This window comes from Homarus americanus, unplaced genomic scaffold (assembly GCF_018991925.1).
Source record: "Homarus americanus isolate GMGI-L3 unplaced genomic scaffold, GMGI_Hamer_2.0 scaffold14072, whole genome shotgun sequence".
NCBI classification, from domain to species: Eukaryota; Metazoa; Arthropoda; class Malacostraca; order Decapoda; family Nephropidae; genus Homarus; species Homarus americanus.
The window spans coordinates 1253989-1269931 of record NW_024754528.1 but is presented as its reverse complement, the minus strand read 5'-3'; the positions used below and the strand labels follow the sequence as shown (position 1 = coordinate 1269931).

Genomic DNA, 15943 nt, shown 5'->3' with positions numbered 1-15943 from the left:
AAAAACAACCAATAAAGGACTAGAAACTAAAATAGAAATTAAACTGTCGGGGTTTTGTATTTTGGAGACATCCCTCTTGTCAGCTTCACCTTCATCCTACTGAAGAGAGGCCCCGCAAGAAGATAGGAGTGGGTGTAGTTACTGCTCTTGATTTTTTATTTATTTATTGTCGGGCTAGATTTGTGGATTTTGAACCACAGTTGGTAGGTTTGATCAGCATGTGGCAAGGTCCGCATGATAAACTCTTGGTGTAAATTGCACCCTGATAAACTCATGGTGTAAATTGCACCTAATTTGACAAAATTTTCAGGTGTTAAGATGACATGACACTGAATACAGTTTGTCAGGGCAGGAGGAGTTTGTATCTGCTTTTGGGTGATGGTTGTTGTTATTTTTCCCTTGAGTAAGAATTTTTTTTTTACTTAATATGCATATGGCAGCATTTCTCTGAACACTTGACCTTGTTGGTTATGATATTGCCACTAGAGAAAGCTGAACACTGCAAGCTGAGTCGGTAGTGGCAGGCTCTACTAGGGATGCTTAGTGATGGTACATCTTGTAGTCCACTGTTCTTCTCACCTTGGCCGTAAACTACCTTTTCTTGCTTCAGTCCTTCAATGAGGAAAATATTAAGTCTGAACTCCATTTATATACAGTATATTCTTTTGTATTTTCATATGTTTTTTTCTATTGTGATATATATATCTTGATTGTTATTTTGTAAAAGATAAAATCGAGTGCTTGCAGTTGTATACTTTTGGTGTGATTGTGAAGAAAGGAGCATCCAAAGTAAAATAAAAATGTGTAGAATAAATAATTTTTTTATTACAGGGATTAATAGATGATTTAGTTGAAAATGAAGTTTTTTATATAAAGTTACAGGTGAAAATTGTTATCAAGAACAAATCTCTTTACATAAGATCCTTTGTTTTATTAATTTTAAGTTATAAAGAAACTTATCACAGGTTTTTACAGTTGGTGATGGGCGATTAGGCCACACAGAGGAAGCACCGTTTAATGCTATCCATGTGGGAGCCGCTGCCCCGACTCTACCCCAGGCTCTGGTTGATCAGCTCGCTCCAGGTGGACGTCTCATTATTCCAATTGGTCCAGAAGGAGCAAATCAGAATTTAGAACAGGTTAGTTAATGGCTTATTAAAGTAAACTACTTTGAGGAGATATAGGGGGTCCCCTAGTCATGATTGGGTTTCGTTTTTGGGCTCTGTTCGTAAGTTGATAATTATGTACGTAGCTCAGGACCGTGTTAACTTCATAATAGTATATAAATAAAACCCATACCTGTACCTGTAAAATTAATGCAATTTTAACATACTGTCATATTGTATCACGGCGTAAGGGTGCCAAATAATTTTTTAGTGGGTGTACTGTAATGCAAGTAAATAATGAACAGAAAGGTTTTATAAAAATTACCTTGACCCCTGAAGATTAACCAACCTAAAGCTATCTTGGGAGTGTTAGATTAGCTTTTGGGCGGTTAATATGCAGTACAATGGGATCACGTTGGTAAGTACCGTGCGGGTGTCTGTAACTTGGACGTTCATAATTCGGGGACACCCTGTACAGTGTAGCAGAAGTCGAGCAATGCATTTAATAGTTAATATCCTTAAGGAATGATGCCAAGAAGGAGTTTTTAAATGTTTGTTCCTTAAGTATCTTGGTAACTTATTATCATTTCACTACTTACCATCTTACTAGCCATCCAGGCAGTTGGTCTGTTCAGTGTTAGTACAGGAAGAAACTGGAGCACCCGGAGGACACCTGTGATGCTTGGTAGAGTCTCACTGGGACATTGATGTACCTTTCATTTGCACTATGACTCCTGTGTTTCATAATTTATATAATGCAATGGGATAAAAGTTAATTGTTATCTTAACTCTAGGACTCTCACGGTCCTAGTCCCCAATATCCTTAACCCCCCCTTATGGTCAGCCTGAATCTGGGTTATTGACCACCCAGCAAAATGGGGTTTTTTTTTTATCGCCAAAGAACTTTTTCCTACCACACATTGGCATTTATGGTATTTCAACAATGTCTATACAATATATGCAAAATCATGGAAGGAATCACAAGAGCAAATAAGAAATATGATAAAGAAAAGGCAAATGCATGTTTTGGAGAATATAAGTTGGAATCCATTATTTCATTGTCTATCCATATAAGTTTTAATTATATAAAACACAATTTTTTTTAAATGATTTATACAGTAATACCCCGCTTTACACGGTTCTCGTTTACGCGTTTCTACATTTACGCAGTACCTCGCCAGAACCGGAATTCCCACTTTACGCGGTGCATCTACTCATATACACGGGTGAAGTATAATTTTTTTATTTAGCTCATAAAATTCATACAAATTACCCGACCAGAATATAATTTACATTGCTGGAATTCTTGCAATATGATGATAATTTTGAATATAAACATAATAGATTTTGCATTAGACATACAAATTTTAGATCTAATGTAAGAATTTTGTTTAGTCAGAGCAAATATGTTATCTTTTGTGCAAAATATATGACGTGTATTTTCAAAATATTCCTGGTCTTGCAAGGAATCCAGCAATGTCAATTATAGTATCCTAATTTTAGTCTGAGGTATTATTTATTACTATACCTTAAAATCTAGTGTTTTCACCCAAACATTTCTCAAGAGAGGGAGGAGCCAGCGAGCGTGGGGAAGAGGGGGGGAGTTGAGTTCATTATTTGAATGGACATTAACCTGGTGACTGTATTTCTCTTAAATATTAATTGTGTGTGCATACCATCATAAAATTAAGATGTTATTTTTACTACAACATAGGTATTGTGTCGGAAAAAGTGGAGTTTGGGATTCGGCCCAGTCTCTATTTCAATTAATCACATATGTTCTGTTATTCCATTTACGCATTTCTCGTTTTACACGGACCTCTGCGGGTTCAATTGACCGCGTAAATCGGGGTATTACTGTACATAAAAAAGTGCGAGAATCTCGGCTTTTCTGTGGTATATACCAACAGAAAATCTGTATGGTAAATAATACGGCTGTAATAGCTTTTAGAATATAAAATGGCGACTGAAAACAGATTTTATCCGTATTGTTCACTCACTATTTCATTCCGAGTCAGTTATCATCTCCAAAACAATTAGTTTTATAAGATTTTATTTACTGAATATTTAGTTCAGGTCTTGAGAGAGTTTATGGTGTTGTTAGAAGTTATATCCAATACCTGCTGTAATTTTATGTGAATTTATAAAGAATGAACATGGTAAGCTGAAATCCTACCAGCCAGAAATAACTTGGGAACACTTCCCTTCCACAAAAGATATTATCTATTTATAATAATATATAAAATGCCTATATTGTATAACTTGATTCAATGACAACTTTTCTATGGAAATGAATCTAATTAGGAAGTTCACAATAATCCTCCATATATATTAGTGCTCGCCACTGGATGCTGCAGTGAATACAGTAATTAAGTTGCTTTGGAGGGATGAAGGGAAGGAAGGAAGGGAATTACACCCAATACTGCTGTGCTGAATGATCTTAAGACGTTACCGTTTGTGGCCTCGCTCACTGCTCACAACAACCCTCACTATCTTCACTTTCAGAGGTATCTATTCCCCTGTCACTACTCCTGTAAACTGAGACAGACTCAATTTCTTTGTTGTTCTTCAGCACTCACTCGGGAAGACGAGTTCCGATATCGGGGTTTATTTAAAATTTAAATCACAATACTGCACTGTATTCACTGAACTGAAGCACTGTAAACATCCCGAAATATTTCCAGTCAACAATATTAACACACACACACACACACACACACACACACACACACACACACTCACTCACTCACTCACTCACTCACTCACTAGGGGATAGAAGTGTGGGAAGATTTAGATGTCAACACTCTGGTAACTCTCCTCGCTCAAGGTCACAGACAAGACTTAGGTAATTATCTCGTGGACAAAGCCCATGAGGGTGGCAGAGGTATGATACATTTACCATGGGTCTTCATGCTACAACCTGTACTGCACCATAGTGGATAGTTTTTTAATACGATTATTTGTATGTAGACACAACCAGTGAGTCCAAGACCGTGAGCATAGCAAAACTCTTCAGACACGTGAGTTGCGTCCAAGACCGTAAGAGTGTTAATACAGTATTATGAATCGTGTGTCAAAAATTGGGGTATTAATATTCACGATACATCAGTTTTTAAATTAAGTCAATGAACTATTATTGAGCATCAGCAGCATTCTGGCAACAATATAAGAACCTGATGAAAGAATGACGCTTTTAACAGGCAACCTGCCTCAAAATCAAACCCAACTTCAATCCCTATCATTCTAAGATTAAGTTAGCTGCAACTGAACAAAATGGGTAAAAGGACATCCAGCAGTCAAGGGGCCCATAGGATTTTCTTGGGGGGCTGCGGGCATCCACAGGGAGGTGAAAGAGTGCACTTGCACCCCTGAAAATTATAAATTACATTTTTTTCCACAATCCGTTCAGAAAAACCTGTATGACATTAAAAATTTTATGAACTGTTTGTTCTTAATGCTCTCATGATGTCGACATTACAGAGGACCCAGTATACTGTACTTCCGGTGTTAGGTCATTTAAGAAAACCGTGACCGCTTGTCATCAAAACTATGCATTATCTTACTTAGATAAATTAGCAATTTTTTAAAATATTTTGCCTATTGTAGTGTAATTTAACTAATTTAAATTTTTTCAATTTTTGATAACTAGTATGATATAAAGATAACTGCAATAATATTTTAGTACAATTTATTATCGCATAGTAGAGCCTCAATAAATCGGCCTAATTAAGACCCCGGTCCGGAAAATGCAAAAAGTCCAAAAAAGCGAATAGATGGGGCAGAGGGGAGATAACACTGCTTATCTGAACTGTTTAAAGAAAATCAGTTGTTGCTATGTTATTACTGCACTTCAACAACTAAGGTCTTTAAGTGTATAACAAGGTTATTAAAAGTATTTTTGTACATCAACAATAAAAAAAATATGAAATGCATTAGTCTGGTTGTCAACAACTGTTTTCACCAAGATGATTGTTATTTACTGTAAAGTGTTTTATGTAATTAACCACAGAATTTCTCTTATGAATAAAGCAAAACTGTATACAGTGGGCCCTCCATTGATGAGCGTCTTAATTTATGAGATTTCAGTTAATCTAGTTAGCTCTTAAGGAAATTCTAGAAGCAGAGTGGAACTACCATTTAAAAACCCATTGAAACAATGGTTTCGTTAATCTATCTTTGTTAATCTATCCATCTTCTGAACGATTGAGTTCGCTAACCTAGGGGTCACTGTACATCTACATATACCCCAAGTTTATTCATTAATCATTTGTCTATGTACAAGCAGCCAAACTGAGTCATCATAACACTCAAAGGTAGTAAATAACGTTTTTAAGAAGGCTGCATCTTCATATCAAATACAGTGATCCTCGGTTAACGTAACACACCTGCTTCAGAGGGTCGCTCGCTAACTGAATCTATTGTTTCCAATGGGATATTGGGTAATTGGTTCCAGCTCACTGAAAAAGTACACATGCTACTGTACAAAGTAAAATAAATATTTGCAGTAAAGCACACTTACTTTGGAGGTGTGTATGTAGAAGGCTCCTGGTTGATGATGATTTTGATGGGAATTAGACGTGGGGGTGGAGGAGAAGGGAGAAGAGAAGGAAGTGGGGATGGAGGAGAAATCACCTTTCAGGGGACCCATGCTTGATGCTGTCATTTCACCAATAAAATTTTAAGTTCACTAGGTGTAATTCAAGATTGTTTTATTTAAATCAACACTGCACCGCGGAAAGTGAGCATTCCGGTTTCGGCAGCATACCGCGTAAACGTGGAAACTCGTAAAGCGAGGGTTGACTGTACTAAACAATAACTCGATTATACTCAAATATTTCCCGTCACCCTTTTATTAGCACATCATAAATATTCAAATAACAAAGTCTTGTATAGAGGCAGGCTGAGATGGTTTGGGCATGTGGAGAGAATGGATGTGACCAGTTGGGTTTAGAGGTGCATGAGCATCAATATGGAGGGGAGGAGACCCTTGGGTAGGACAAGAATGATATTGGGAGGAGTTGTAAGAATGACATTTTAGTTATGAACCCGGAGACAAGAGAGAATGCAAGAGGTAATCATGGCTGACTCGTGCAAGCGTGGAAAATGTCTGTATAATGTTAATGACGAATAGTGTATTTTAGTTTATGCTCTAACCATTTAAAGTTTGTTTTATTTGAACTCTTGGGAGCATTTGTATTATTTCTAAAGGTGATTTATGTACTTAATAATTTGGATTCACAGTCCATGGGTCTTTATGAAAATGTTGTACTTGCATGATAATTTGGATTAATAGGCTGAAGGTCTAATGTACCCTTGTTATAAGTCACCCCAAAACCTATTTTCTGGGTAGTTGTCAAGTTTGCCACACTGTAGGTCCCCAAGATGTGTAAACATGAGGAGTGTTACAGTGTGTTCAAGGAGTTGTGCCAAACTCAGATGCTGCTTTCAGGAGGTGAAGCAGTGACTTAAGCTTATTGATTATATTTACTGGGCTTTTATTTTCTTACATTTTACTGACAGTTTTCAAGTTAAATAAGGATATGACATTTTCCATACATTTCCTGCCCATTCATAATTTGTTTCCCTTTTTCTGTACTTTAAGTTTCCATAAACAATTTTCTAACTTCTGTAAATATAATTTGCTGTGAAATTATTTTTCTGTGAGTCTTTGTAATTTTATTATTAACACTGTACTCAATTATTATGCCTCTAATCCACATATATGATAATCTTTCATTCACTTTTGTCTTTGCTTCCATAAAGTATTATCTTAATCCTTTCAGATTGACAAACTGGAGGATGGGAGCATCAAACGACAAGTGTTGATGGGCGTCATCTACGTTCCTCTCACCGATAAGGACTATCAGTGGCCCGGCAGGTTAGTGAGGAAGTGGATGGCAAAGTTAAATGCTCGTAAAGAACTTGAGAAAAAGGAAATGGAGGAGAAGGAAGGTGATAAGTAATGCTGCCCTTAATGTCAGCTTAATCAAAACACTTGCCTTACCATATATCTGTACAGTATGTTGTTTTAGAGTTATAAATATAACACCTATAAGAAAGATGTGATACTTATGAATACAGTGACAACTGGATTACATAAGGTCTGGGTTGTAATACAAGTACTGTACTGTATTGTACCAGACTCAAACAATTGCATCACTAAAAATTGTGTAATAACAGTAAAAAAGCAGAGAAATAATCTTCATAAACCACATAAGTTCACTTGTCATGCCCAGTGGAGGCAATGTACTGTACAGTACCAATGTGGAAGCCAGGCATGGGGATGAAGCCATGCCTCTAGCTTTGAAGCCAAAGCCATTGGAGTGTCACAAAGCCAAAGCCAGATATTAAGTCATGAAGCTGAAGCCAAAGTTTTTCAAGGCTTCAAGAAACCTTAACACTATTATTTGTGTAATATACTGTACTGTGCTACCTTACAACAATGGCAATATGTATGGTATTCTAAGTTGGATTTGTTTTAAGCTGATTGTTCTTGGGGTAAGTTTTGACTCTCCCTGTTGGCTGAAAAGAGTTACTTATAATAATTTGTCTTTTGAAATTTATTTTATCCATAATACATAAACACAGTAATTTACAGTCACAAATCACAGAAGCAGTTGTTTGGTGTCTATTTTCTGACATTTAGGTCAGGTCCCTGTGAGATTAGAGCAGTAGGGATAACTTGTGATGTCAGAGTGGATCTCAGTTCATGTAAGGTCAGATCAAGATCACATGGCCAACTCACATTTGACCTGACCTCAGCTGAAGTTTACCCTCCTGGCACTACCTGGGGTGGAGATTCTGACCTGATTGACCTGTGACAATATGTTCTAGTGTTGGCACTGGTCACTGACATGCTGGTCAGTGATATCGGTGTCAACATAACCCATGTCACTTGTTAGCTCAGGTCAGAATTGCTCGGCCTTGGATCTGCCACCAATTTGATACACAGGTACAGTATTTATATAATACTATCTTAATACAATTACGGTATACAGTATAATATGGTCAGTGTGTCTGTGTAAAGATGAAAATCCGAAGCCAGACCTGGAGCTTCGAAGTTGAAGCTGAAGCCTTTAGAAAGTTTTTAAGCTGAAGCCAAAGTCAAGTCCCAAATGCATGGCCTCCAGAAGCCAAAACTGGCTTCAGACACATGCTTGGTGTAAGCCTAAAGTATTTTAATAATGTGCTCTGTTGTTTTTAAGCAATAACATCTGTTTTGTATCAATTTTATAAGAAAACTACTTTGGTATATTGATTTATCATAAATAAGTCGATCCTTTTTACTGTAAATATGAACTGGAAAGTACCCTAGACATGGGACCTTGATATAATACCATGCTGAGTTCCTGCAAATTCACTGAGATAAAAAGTGACCTCATTTTTTGGCTTATTATTCTTGGCTACATAATTTCACTCTTTAAAGGTAATAGAAAGTGCATCATCACATAAGCAGACAAACATTGACAACTCATACAAGCAAAATATTAATGACAGCTGGTCTTCACTTGGTGGCTTGAGTATATAGGCTCACCAAATCATCAGGAGACCTTGACATTAGTGCCTGAGACCGACCCAATCAATTTACAGACCTTAAGAGTAGCAAGAGCTATAAAAGGGTACAGTACAATCCATAGAAGCTCGGGTGTTTCCTCTCGGACAGTTAGGAAGGGGTCAGATAAGCACTGATGTAACAGAAGTAACTGTACATCACATGCCTCTAAATTGATTATACAGGCTTAGCTCTCACTGAGCAGGTTAGATAAAATTATATTTCTTGTACAGGGGTTAGGTTAGGTGAGGTTAAAGAATTCATAAATATTAGTTTTTGGAACTGATCAAATGTTTGTGTACAATACTGTAGTATAGATGATTGTTGTACAGGTTATTTTGAACAATACAAGTGCGACAATGAACATGCTTTCCCAGATTACATTCACATAATGGCCTCCTTCACCCCTAATACCATCATAATAAAACATGAGGGAGACTTTTTACAAGCAAATGGAACACAAGTTTATGTAGAAATGTTTACAGAAATGTAATGAAGCTCATTTTACTTAAGACAGTTTCTCTGGTGTTTTGTGAGTTATGGTCAAGGGGGCACTCCTGGCTAGTGGGGTGAGGTTGTTTTGGGAATATGTAATGCTTCTGGTCTCACTGATATTATATTAGAAACTTTGGTATTCTTATTTTTATTTAATACTGATTTTTAATTGTACTATATATGCCATTTGAAAAAAAATAGTTTAAATAATGACTTCCTAAACTCGACTCCAAAATAAAGTTGATAGACACGAGACGTACGGGAAGTGTACTAGTACGTGAAATTCTTGTAATTATGAAGTAATATAATTATGTAAGCTGTCATTCTTTTCAGGTAATAAATTGAATTTATTACTTTTAAACAAGCATGAAATAATGTAGAAGTAAGTAGAGGACAAAATTGTTAACTGTTTCTCATGTCATCTTATCTGTGATGCCATACTCCTGCAGGAAGCTCCCTTGTTGAGAGACACTTTTTTGTAGGAAAAATACAACAAATATATAAAGGATAGACTTATTTACAATAAAATTATATATTAGAATTTTTCTTACAAAATATATAATTTTTTTTTTATTACTGCACTACGTACTTAGAAACAACAAATCACCTTTCCTAAATATTGTGGGTTATAGCACCTCTACTGGGCATGGCAATAATTGTGTCTGACATAATTAATAAAGATATCTTCCGAAGACCTGTTGCACCCTGACTGATCTTAAACTACTGTTTTGATCCACTTATTGTTAATATTTAAACTCAAAATATTACATAATTAGCTTGACACATTTGCAAAAACAACTGTGTGTTAAGTATGGCTTGTAAATTGACTGCCAAACCTAGCTGCTTCTTGATCGGGTCCCGATCTTTGAGTCAGTGGCCACTGATTCGTGTTCTCGTGCTGAGATGAGATACAAGGCAACTGCTTACAAAGCTGTTGCTGATTAGCTTCTCTTTCTTGCTTGGCAGTTTGTGCACTGCTGCTGTTGTTTGTGATACATTCAGCTATGCTGATAGAAAAGATTCCCTCTGAAGTTTCAATGATGCATCCAGTTGTATTTTAAAAACCTCATGATCTATCTAGTTTTCACTGTACAGAAATTCATGTTCCTGTCTTATTTAAAGGAGGTAACTTCCTTTGTATTGATTATGTTAATGATGCAAGAACGTCAATTTTACCATATTATGGAGTTTTGTAAACCAGTCGGTTCAGGTTATATGAATAATGTCTTCTGTACTGGAGTCATTTGGAGTATAGTCAGAAATATTTATTATGAGACATGATGGTTTTAAGCATGGTACTTTAGGAACTGAAATGCTGTACAATATATGTTGAAATTTCCCAAATTTGTTAGGTTTTTGTGATGTTTGCTTTTCTTTAAATTAGACATGATTGTTGAGGAGACAGACTTAAAGCTGTAAGGCAAATTGGATGACATTATTTACCAGACCCAGTGTGTTTGCTGCTATAAATAACATGATTAATCTAAGGCTATACCTAAGAACTTCCTCCCCTTTGACATATTTATTACTTAATTGAGCATAACTCCCCACATAAAAGAATAAAAATGCCAGCACGCATCATGAGGTGTGACAACAAAAGAGTTACATGGAAAAGTTCACTGTGAGGCTGTCACTCCCTCATAAGATGGCCAAATTTAGTTCATTATAGTTACAGATCTAAAGTTTTGGGGTAAATTAAACTTTATATTACACCTACAAAAGATACAATGGTAAAAAAATTAAATATGATTCTAAACTTATACATGTGTCACTGAACCCAGACCATTGGTTATAGACTGATAACTCAAGGACCAGTCAGAAAGGACTATTTGGTGGTTGTCAGATACGTGTTTTTGCAAAGCCTGTCACCAAAAAATATTGACATGGTTACTGGTATTTACAGTACAGTACTTGCATTATTGTACCTGCCCTCCCCCCATTGTCTGTAGGTGGTACAGTACAGGAAGCTCAAGGAGGGTGCTCTTGTGTAGGCTGGTTGGTTGACTGTTTTCCTGCTTGTCTAGATGATATGTCATGCTCTTTTTGAGAGTGGAAGCTAAAATCTGGACACAGTAATGACAAAGGACTGGCATTTTTTATCTTTACTCGTATTGTACACTGCCTCCCCCCTCTCCAGGTGTCATGAGATGTGCAGGGCCATACATTGATTGTAACACTACTGTACTTGTTTAAAATAATGTATCCTTCATGTAGGTAATTTTTGTTTTGATTATCTTTAATGAATGGGGCTAAAGTTTGAATAAGTTTTAGTGTATTTGATGATTTTTTTACTTAGAAAATTTTTCACCAGTATCAGACTTGACCCCTGTGGGTGCCACTTACAAAGTTACTTTTCCTCTTGAGCATATAAAGATGAAAAGGAAAGGTAAGTAAGCCTTTAAAACCTTTTATCAGGCCATTATCTCAGTGCTAATGCTTAATATAACTTCCTTTGCCTCTCAGGCAATGACAGATTTTTTATATAGGAATTAATATATGAAGATAAATTTTAAAATGGTGGTTTTGTATTTCATTAATATTTTTGGTGATTGTCAGTAGTATTTTGCTTTAAAGCTATGGGGATTATGTAGAAAAGTACTACTCCTTTTTAAAGATTTTATTTAAGGCCATCCATGAAGTAGGGAGATTCTCTGCATGGTCAGCAACTCATTGTTAAAGATCTTATTCTTCAAAGACTGTCACCTCCTTCATGGTGTTGTAACTTGTACCCAAATCTTTTTTTTTTTCCCACTTTACTCTGCAAGTTTACTTCTCGGTGCATTTTCTAAGAATAATTAGGGTTCATAAGATGGTGTTTGGTGTATATTTAAAAAGAACTGTTGCAATTTATACTGTATGAACTTGCCAAATTTGTACTGGTAAATGTACTAGTATGAATCTTTTGCTTGAGGATAGAGGTTTACTGTACTGCTATGATATTAAAATTCATGATACATTTCTCTACATATCCTCTCAGAATGTTTTCTTTTTTTACCATTTATCATTATGTAATTCTGAAATCTTGATTGTCAACTTTTTTTTCTATTTACAGAATACAATAGTTAATTCAGGGGTGTGATCGATTCTTCATAAAAAAAAAATCATATGTTAGATCTTATGCTTCCTTCTATGAAAAGATAACAAGTTAGAAATTAAACAAAAAAAAACATTTAAAGATACGAGTACAGGTAGTTCTGCTATAACGCGATAATTGTGTTCATGTAAAATATCGTGTTATAGAAAATCGCGTAATAGAAATAACAGGGCTTGTGGAGAAAATAGGGTTAGGTGCAGATTACTCGAAATCGAAAAAATTTAGTAGTTAGCCTAACACAAAGGATAGCACAGTCTAAATAAATGTTACATTCATATCTAATAATGAAATCATACAGTAAATGTAACACTTTACTTGATGGGGGAGAAGGGTGATTTTGAGGTTGATAAAATCGAGCTTCTCTTCAAGTGTTATATCCTTTCTTTTACGATCATCACCGGGAATTCTATCACCAGAACGCTTCTTGTTGATATTCTTCTTTACTATATTCACAGTTGGAGAAATAGTAAGCAAAAATCGCGTTAGAGCAAACAAGCGTTCGCGTTATACAAATATCGTTCCTAATTCATAAATCGCGTTAGAGAAAATTCGCGTTATCAAAACACGCGTTATAGCAGAACTCACTGTACTTAAACACACTTGGGTATTATGGCCAGTTGTCCTCCACACAGTTGTGATCCAAGGTGGACAGTTTATGACCTGGGAAAATATTTGTGTTCTCTCTGGAATATTACACTTCTTATGGTTCTTAAACTGAACTTGGGAAACTCATAGCATTACTGTGTTAGTTACTGACTAACTTAGCTGTATCTTGTACACTTGTGGGTGATTCACGATCTCTGCCACCCAGGGTCTACATTCTCGAAGCCTCGTGGATTATTTTTTTTATTTTTGTAAATGGGAATGATGGAATGCATTTAGTTGTGTAGTCTGTAGTACCTTTAGTGGTCCTAATTTTGTGTTGTGGCTTTATTTAGTCAGACAGATTCTTCCTCACATCACCAGTTAGGATGAAGGTTGGTGCATGTTTCACCCTTTTATGTGGGGAGAGATTTCATGGTGGTCATTATGATGGTCACAACCTGATGGTCCTTATGTTTAGTCTTCCATGGTGGTAATTGTTGTTGCCTTGCCTCTCCATTTTCTAAGATCTTATCAAAACAATCTCTTGGTTAATTTAAATGTCATCCAAAGTGTCTTGAGTGTCACCCAAATGCTGATAGTGACATGTCTCTTTAATATTGTAGTGAACTGATCTCCTGTTTAATGAAAAGTAACCAGAACTTAATGTAGTTCGTCCATTACGAGTTATACGTGTGTATTTCTAACCCCCACTTTAATATATCTTGTAAAACTAACTGTTTTATATAGTGTTCTGTTTTATTTATTTTATTTATTAAATTAAAATAAGGCTGCTCAGTATTTTTCATTGTATATCTATATGTATGGATTATGTATTTCTTGAGGTGAAGGGATTGTGGCCACATAAAAATGTGCAAACTACTGTACTTTATATTAGCCCCCAAGAGACATTTTGTTTTAGCCCCAAAGAGACATTTTGTTTATAACATCTTTACTTATAAGGTTAGAACAAACCCCCATTCATTTGGTGTAATAGGGGCTCCTGCCTTGCTAAAATACAGTAGACCCTCGCCATCCATAGATTTCCAATCCTGGGATTCCAGGTTTCCATGGTTTTTACTCTATATCATTTCACCAACCTCAACATTGAATTTTTACTATCCACAGATTAGTGTGGCGTATTATCCCTCCTCAGTCTGATGTTTTTCTCCTTGGTAAATGTGAGGAATGAATAAAAATAATACGGTACTCATAAATAAAAGAAAATAAATAATACTGCATTGCCATTTGGCAGTGGTTTCACTAAGGACATGGGAGACAAGAGTGCACTAGTGAGACACAACTAGCACATGGTGATGGCTGTCGGTGTTATTCATCCTTATCATAATTTTAATTTTTTTTCAAAAGCTATGCGAGGTTCCTAATAAAAATAGTAAGATAAATGTTGCAGGTATGATATTAATAGATAGTAATGCTTGTAAGAGTTGAGAAATAGTTACTGCTTTGCCCTGAGGAGTTGGGTGCCATATGGAAGCTACCGGTAATCATTGCGGGTTATCTTCCTCGGTAGTTGTAACTCCTACATTTATATTTACAGTAATTCCTTTTTTAATTAATTAAAGGTAATAATTCAGTGGAGCCTTGATAATGTGCAGGTTAGGTACCAGAAGACATTGTGAATTATCAAATTACGAATTATAGTTTGTGATTTAAATGGAAATACCGGTAATTAGTTTGGTACCAGAGGCCCAAAAAATTCCCATATATGTTCCAAAATTGCTTTAATTAACACTAAATATCATACAAAGATCTTGTACAAAAAAGTAGTTCTGTATAATATAAACTGCTCCTTTCCTTCCTCCTAGTCATCCTGTGGGTTACTCCAATACAACATCTCGGTTTCTTGACCACGAGAGAGGCAAGCGGTCTGCCTATACCGACAAAGAACCAGGAATATCTCTGGAAAATTTATTGCTCTACAGTAATGTCTTATTAACCCAGTACCAATTGAACCTATATAATATGGGATTTACGGTGAAATTGCAAAATGTTGTATTAATAACATCAGAGGAGCGAGGAAACGAGCGAGGGAGGGAGGAGGATTGGGGGGGGGGGGTTCAGTCCACCAAATTCGAGCATTGAAGTGATATTTATATTATATTTTGTCTATTTCTAAGTCGAATTAGACCATTGAAAAGATATTCCCACAACTTTTATGGCTTATTATGTAAATAAACACCGCAGCAGCCGGCACTTGACAGCAAATTATGATATTTAACTGCAAAATTTAAGAGAGATAGTAATAGAGGTATCCTTCAATTGAAGAATGCAAATTTGGATTTTGCCAATTATCACGACTCCACTGTAATGTGTTTAAACAAACAATAACATATTTTCTAATTCTGGAGTTCAACTTGGCAGAATTTAGCCTACTGGAAACAGCAACTTGGGGTTTCATTAGCCTGCAGGAGACACCATCTTCACCTATAGGATGCGAGGTGATTATTTTACCCATTTTTCATATATAAGTGCATCTTATATGCCATACAATTTTTACAGTAGTTCCTTTTACCTTACTCTAGCATTTTGGTTAACTTCACTGTTATGTTAATATCAACCAAGCTTTGGGAGCTCATATAAACACTTTTTATCATTTACCTTCAATTAGAAAAGTACACTAGTGAAGGCATCTGATCATAAAGGGAGGATCAATCCCCAAATTCCTTTGTACAACTGAACCTGGGTTTCCTCCTTATAGTATCTTTGAAATTAGCTTGTGGCCGATGTCTGCAGAGATTAGGAGTGTGACTGGCTCATCAGCATTTTGCCTTACATGGCAGGTTTTGCTGCCATGATGCTCTTTTAAGAAATAACTCTTAAATGTCATGGTAACTAGGTTAAAGTATTTTTGCTGGGTGGATCTGGTCCATGGGTTGTACTTTGTTTACTGCTGAGCTAGACCATATGTCTTGTGCTTTTTTTATTAAGGCATTAAACTCACTATTTGGGCCGTTTCCCTTGGTTGCCTGTCCTCAGGGGCATTATGATTTTTAATGGCCCTGTGATGGAATTCGGTTCTGGCTGTCATTACTATGAGGGGGGCTGGGCATCAGCTACATCCTACATTAGTTGTTGCTGAGATAAGCTAACTGT

The 15943-nt window shown here is 36.1% G+C and overlaps 1 protein-coding gene across 10 annotated transcripts in view; it reads left to right on the top strand.

Moving 5' to 3' along the window:
* Positions 1-15943, top strand: part of LOC121855823 (protein-L-isoaspartate(D-aspartate) O-methyltransferase-like) — a 39274-nt gene that overhangs the window by 13483 nt on the left and 9848 nt on the right. For 4 of the 10 annotated variants that reach the window (XM_042350966.1, XM_042350972.1, XM_042350968.1 and 1 more), the window contains exons 6-8: positions 976-1139; positions 6890-6984; positions 11465-11539. In XM_042350966.1, coding sequence (XP_042206900.1) covers positions 976-1139; positions 6890-6984; positions 11465-11516 — 311 coding nt within the window. In that variant the 3' untranslated portion in view covers positions 11517-11539. Of the gene's footprint in view, positions 1-975; positions 1140-3441; positions 3614-6889; positions 6985-11464; positions 11540-15211; positions 15289-15943 lie in introns of all 10 variants that reach the window. The other 6 variants (XR_006086853.1, XR_006086854.1, XM_042350969.1 and 3 more) reach the window with 4 other exon arrangements.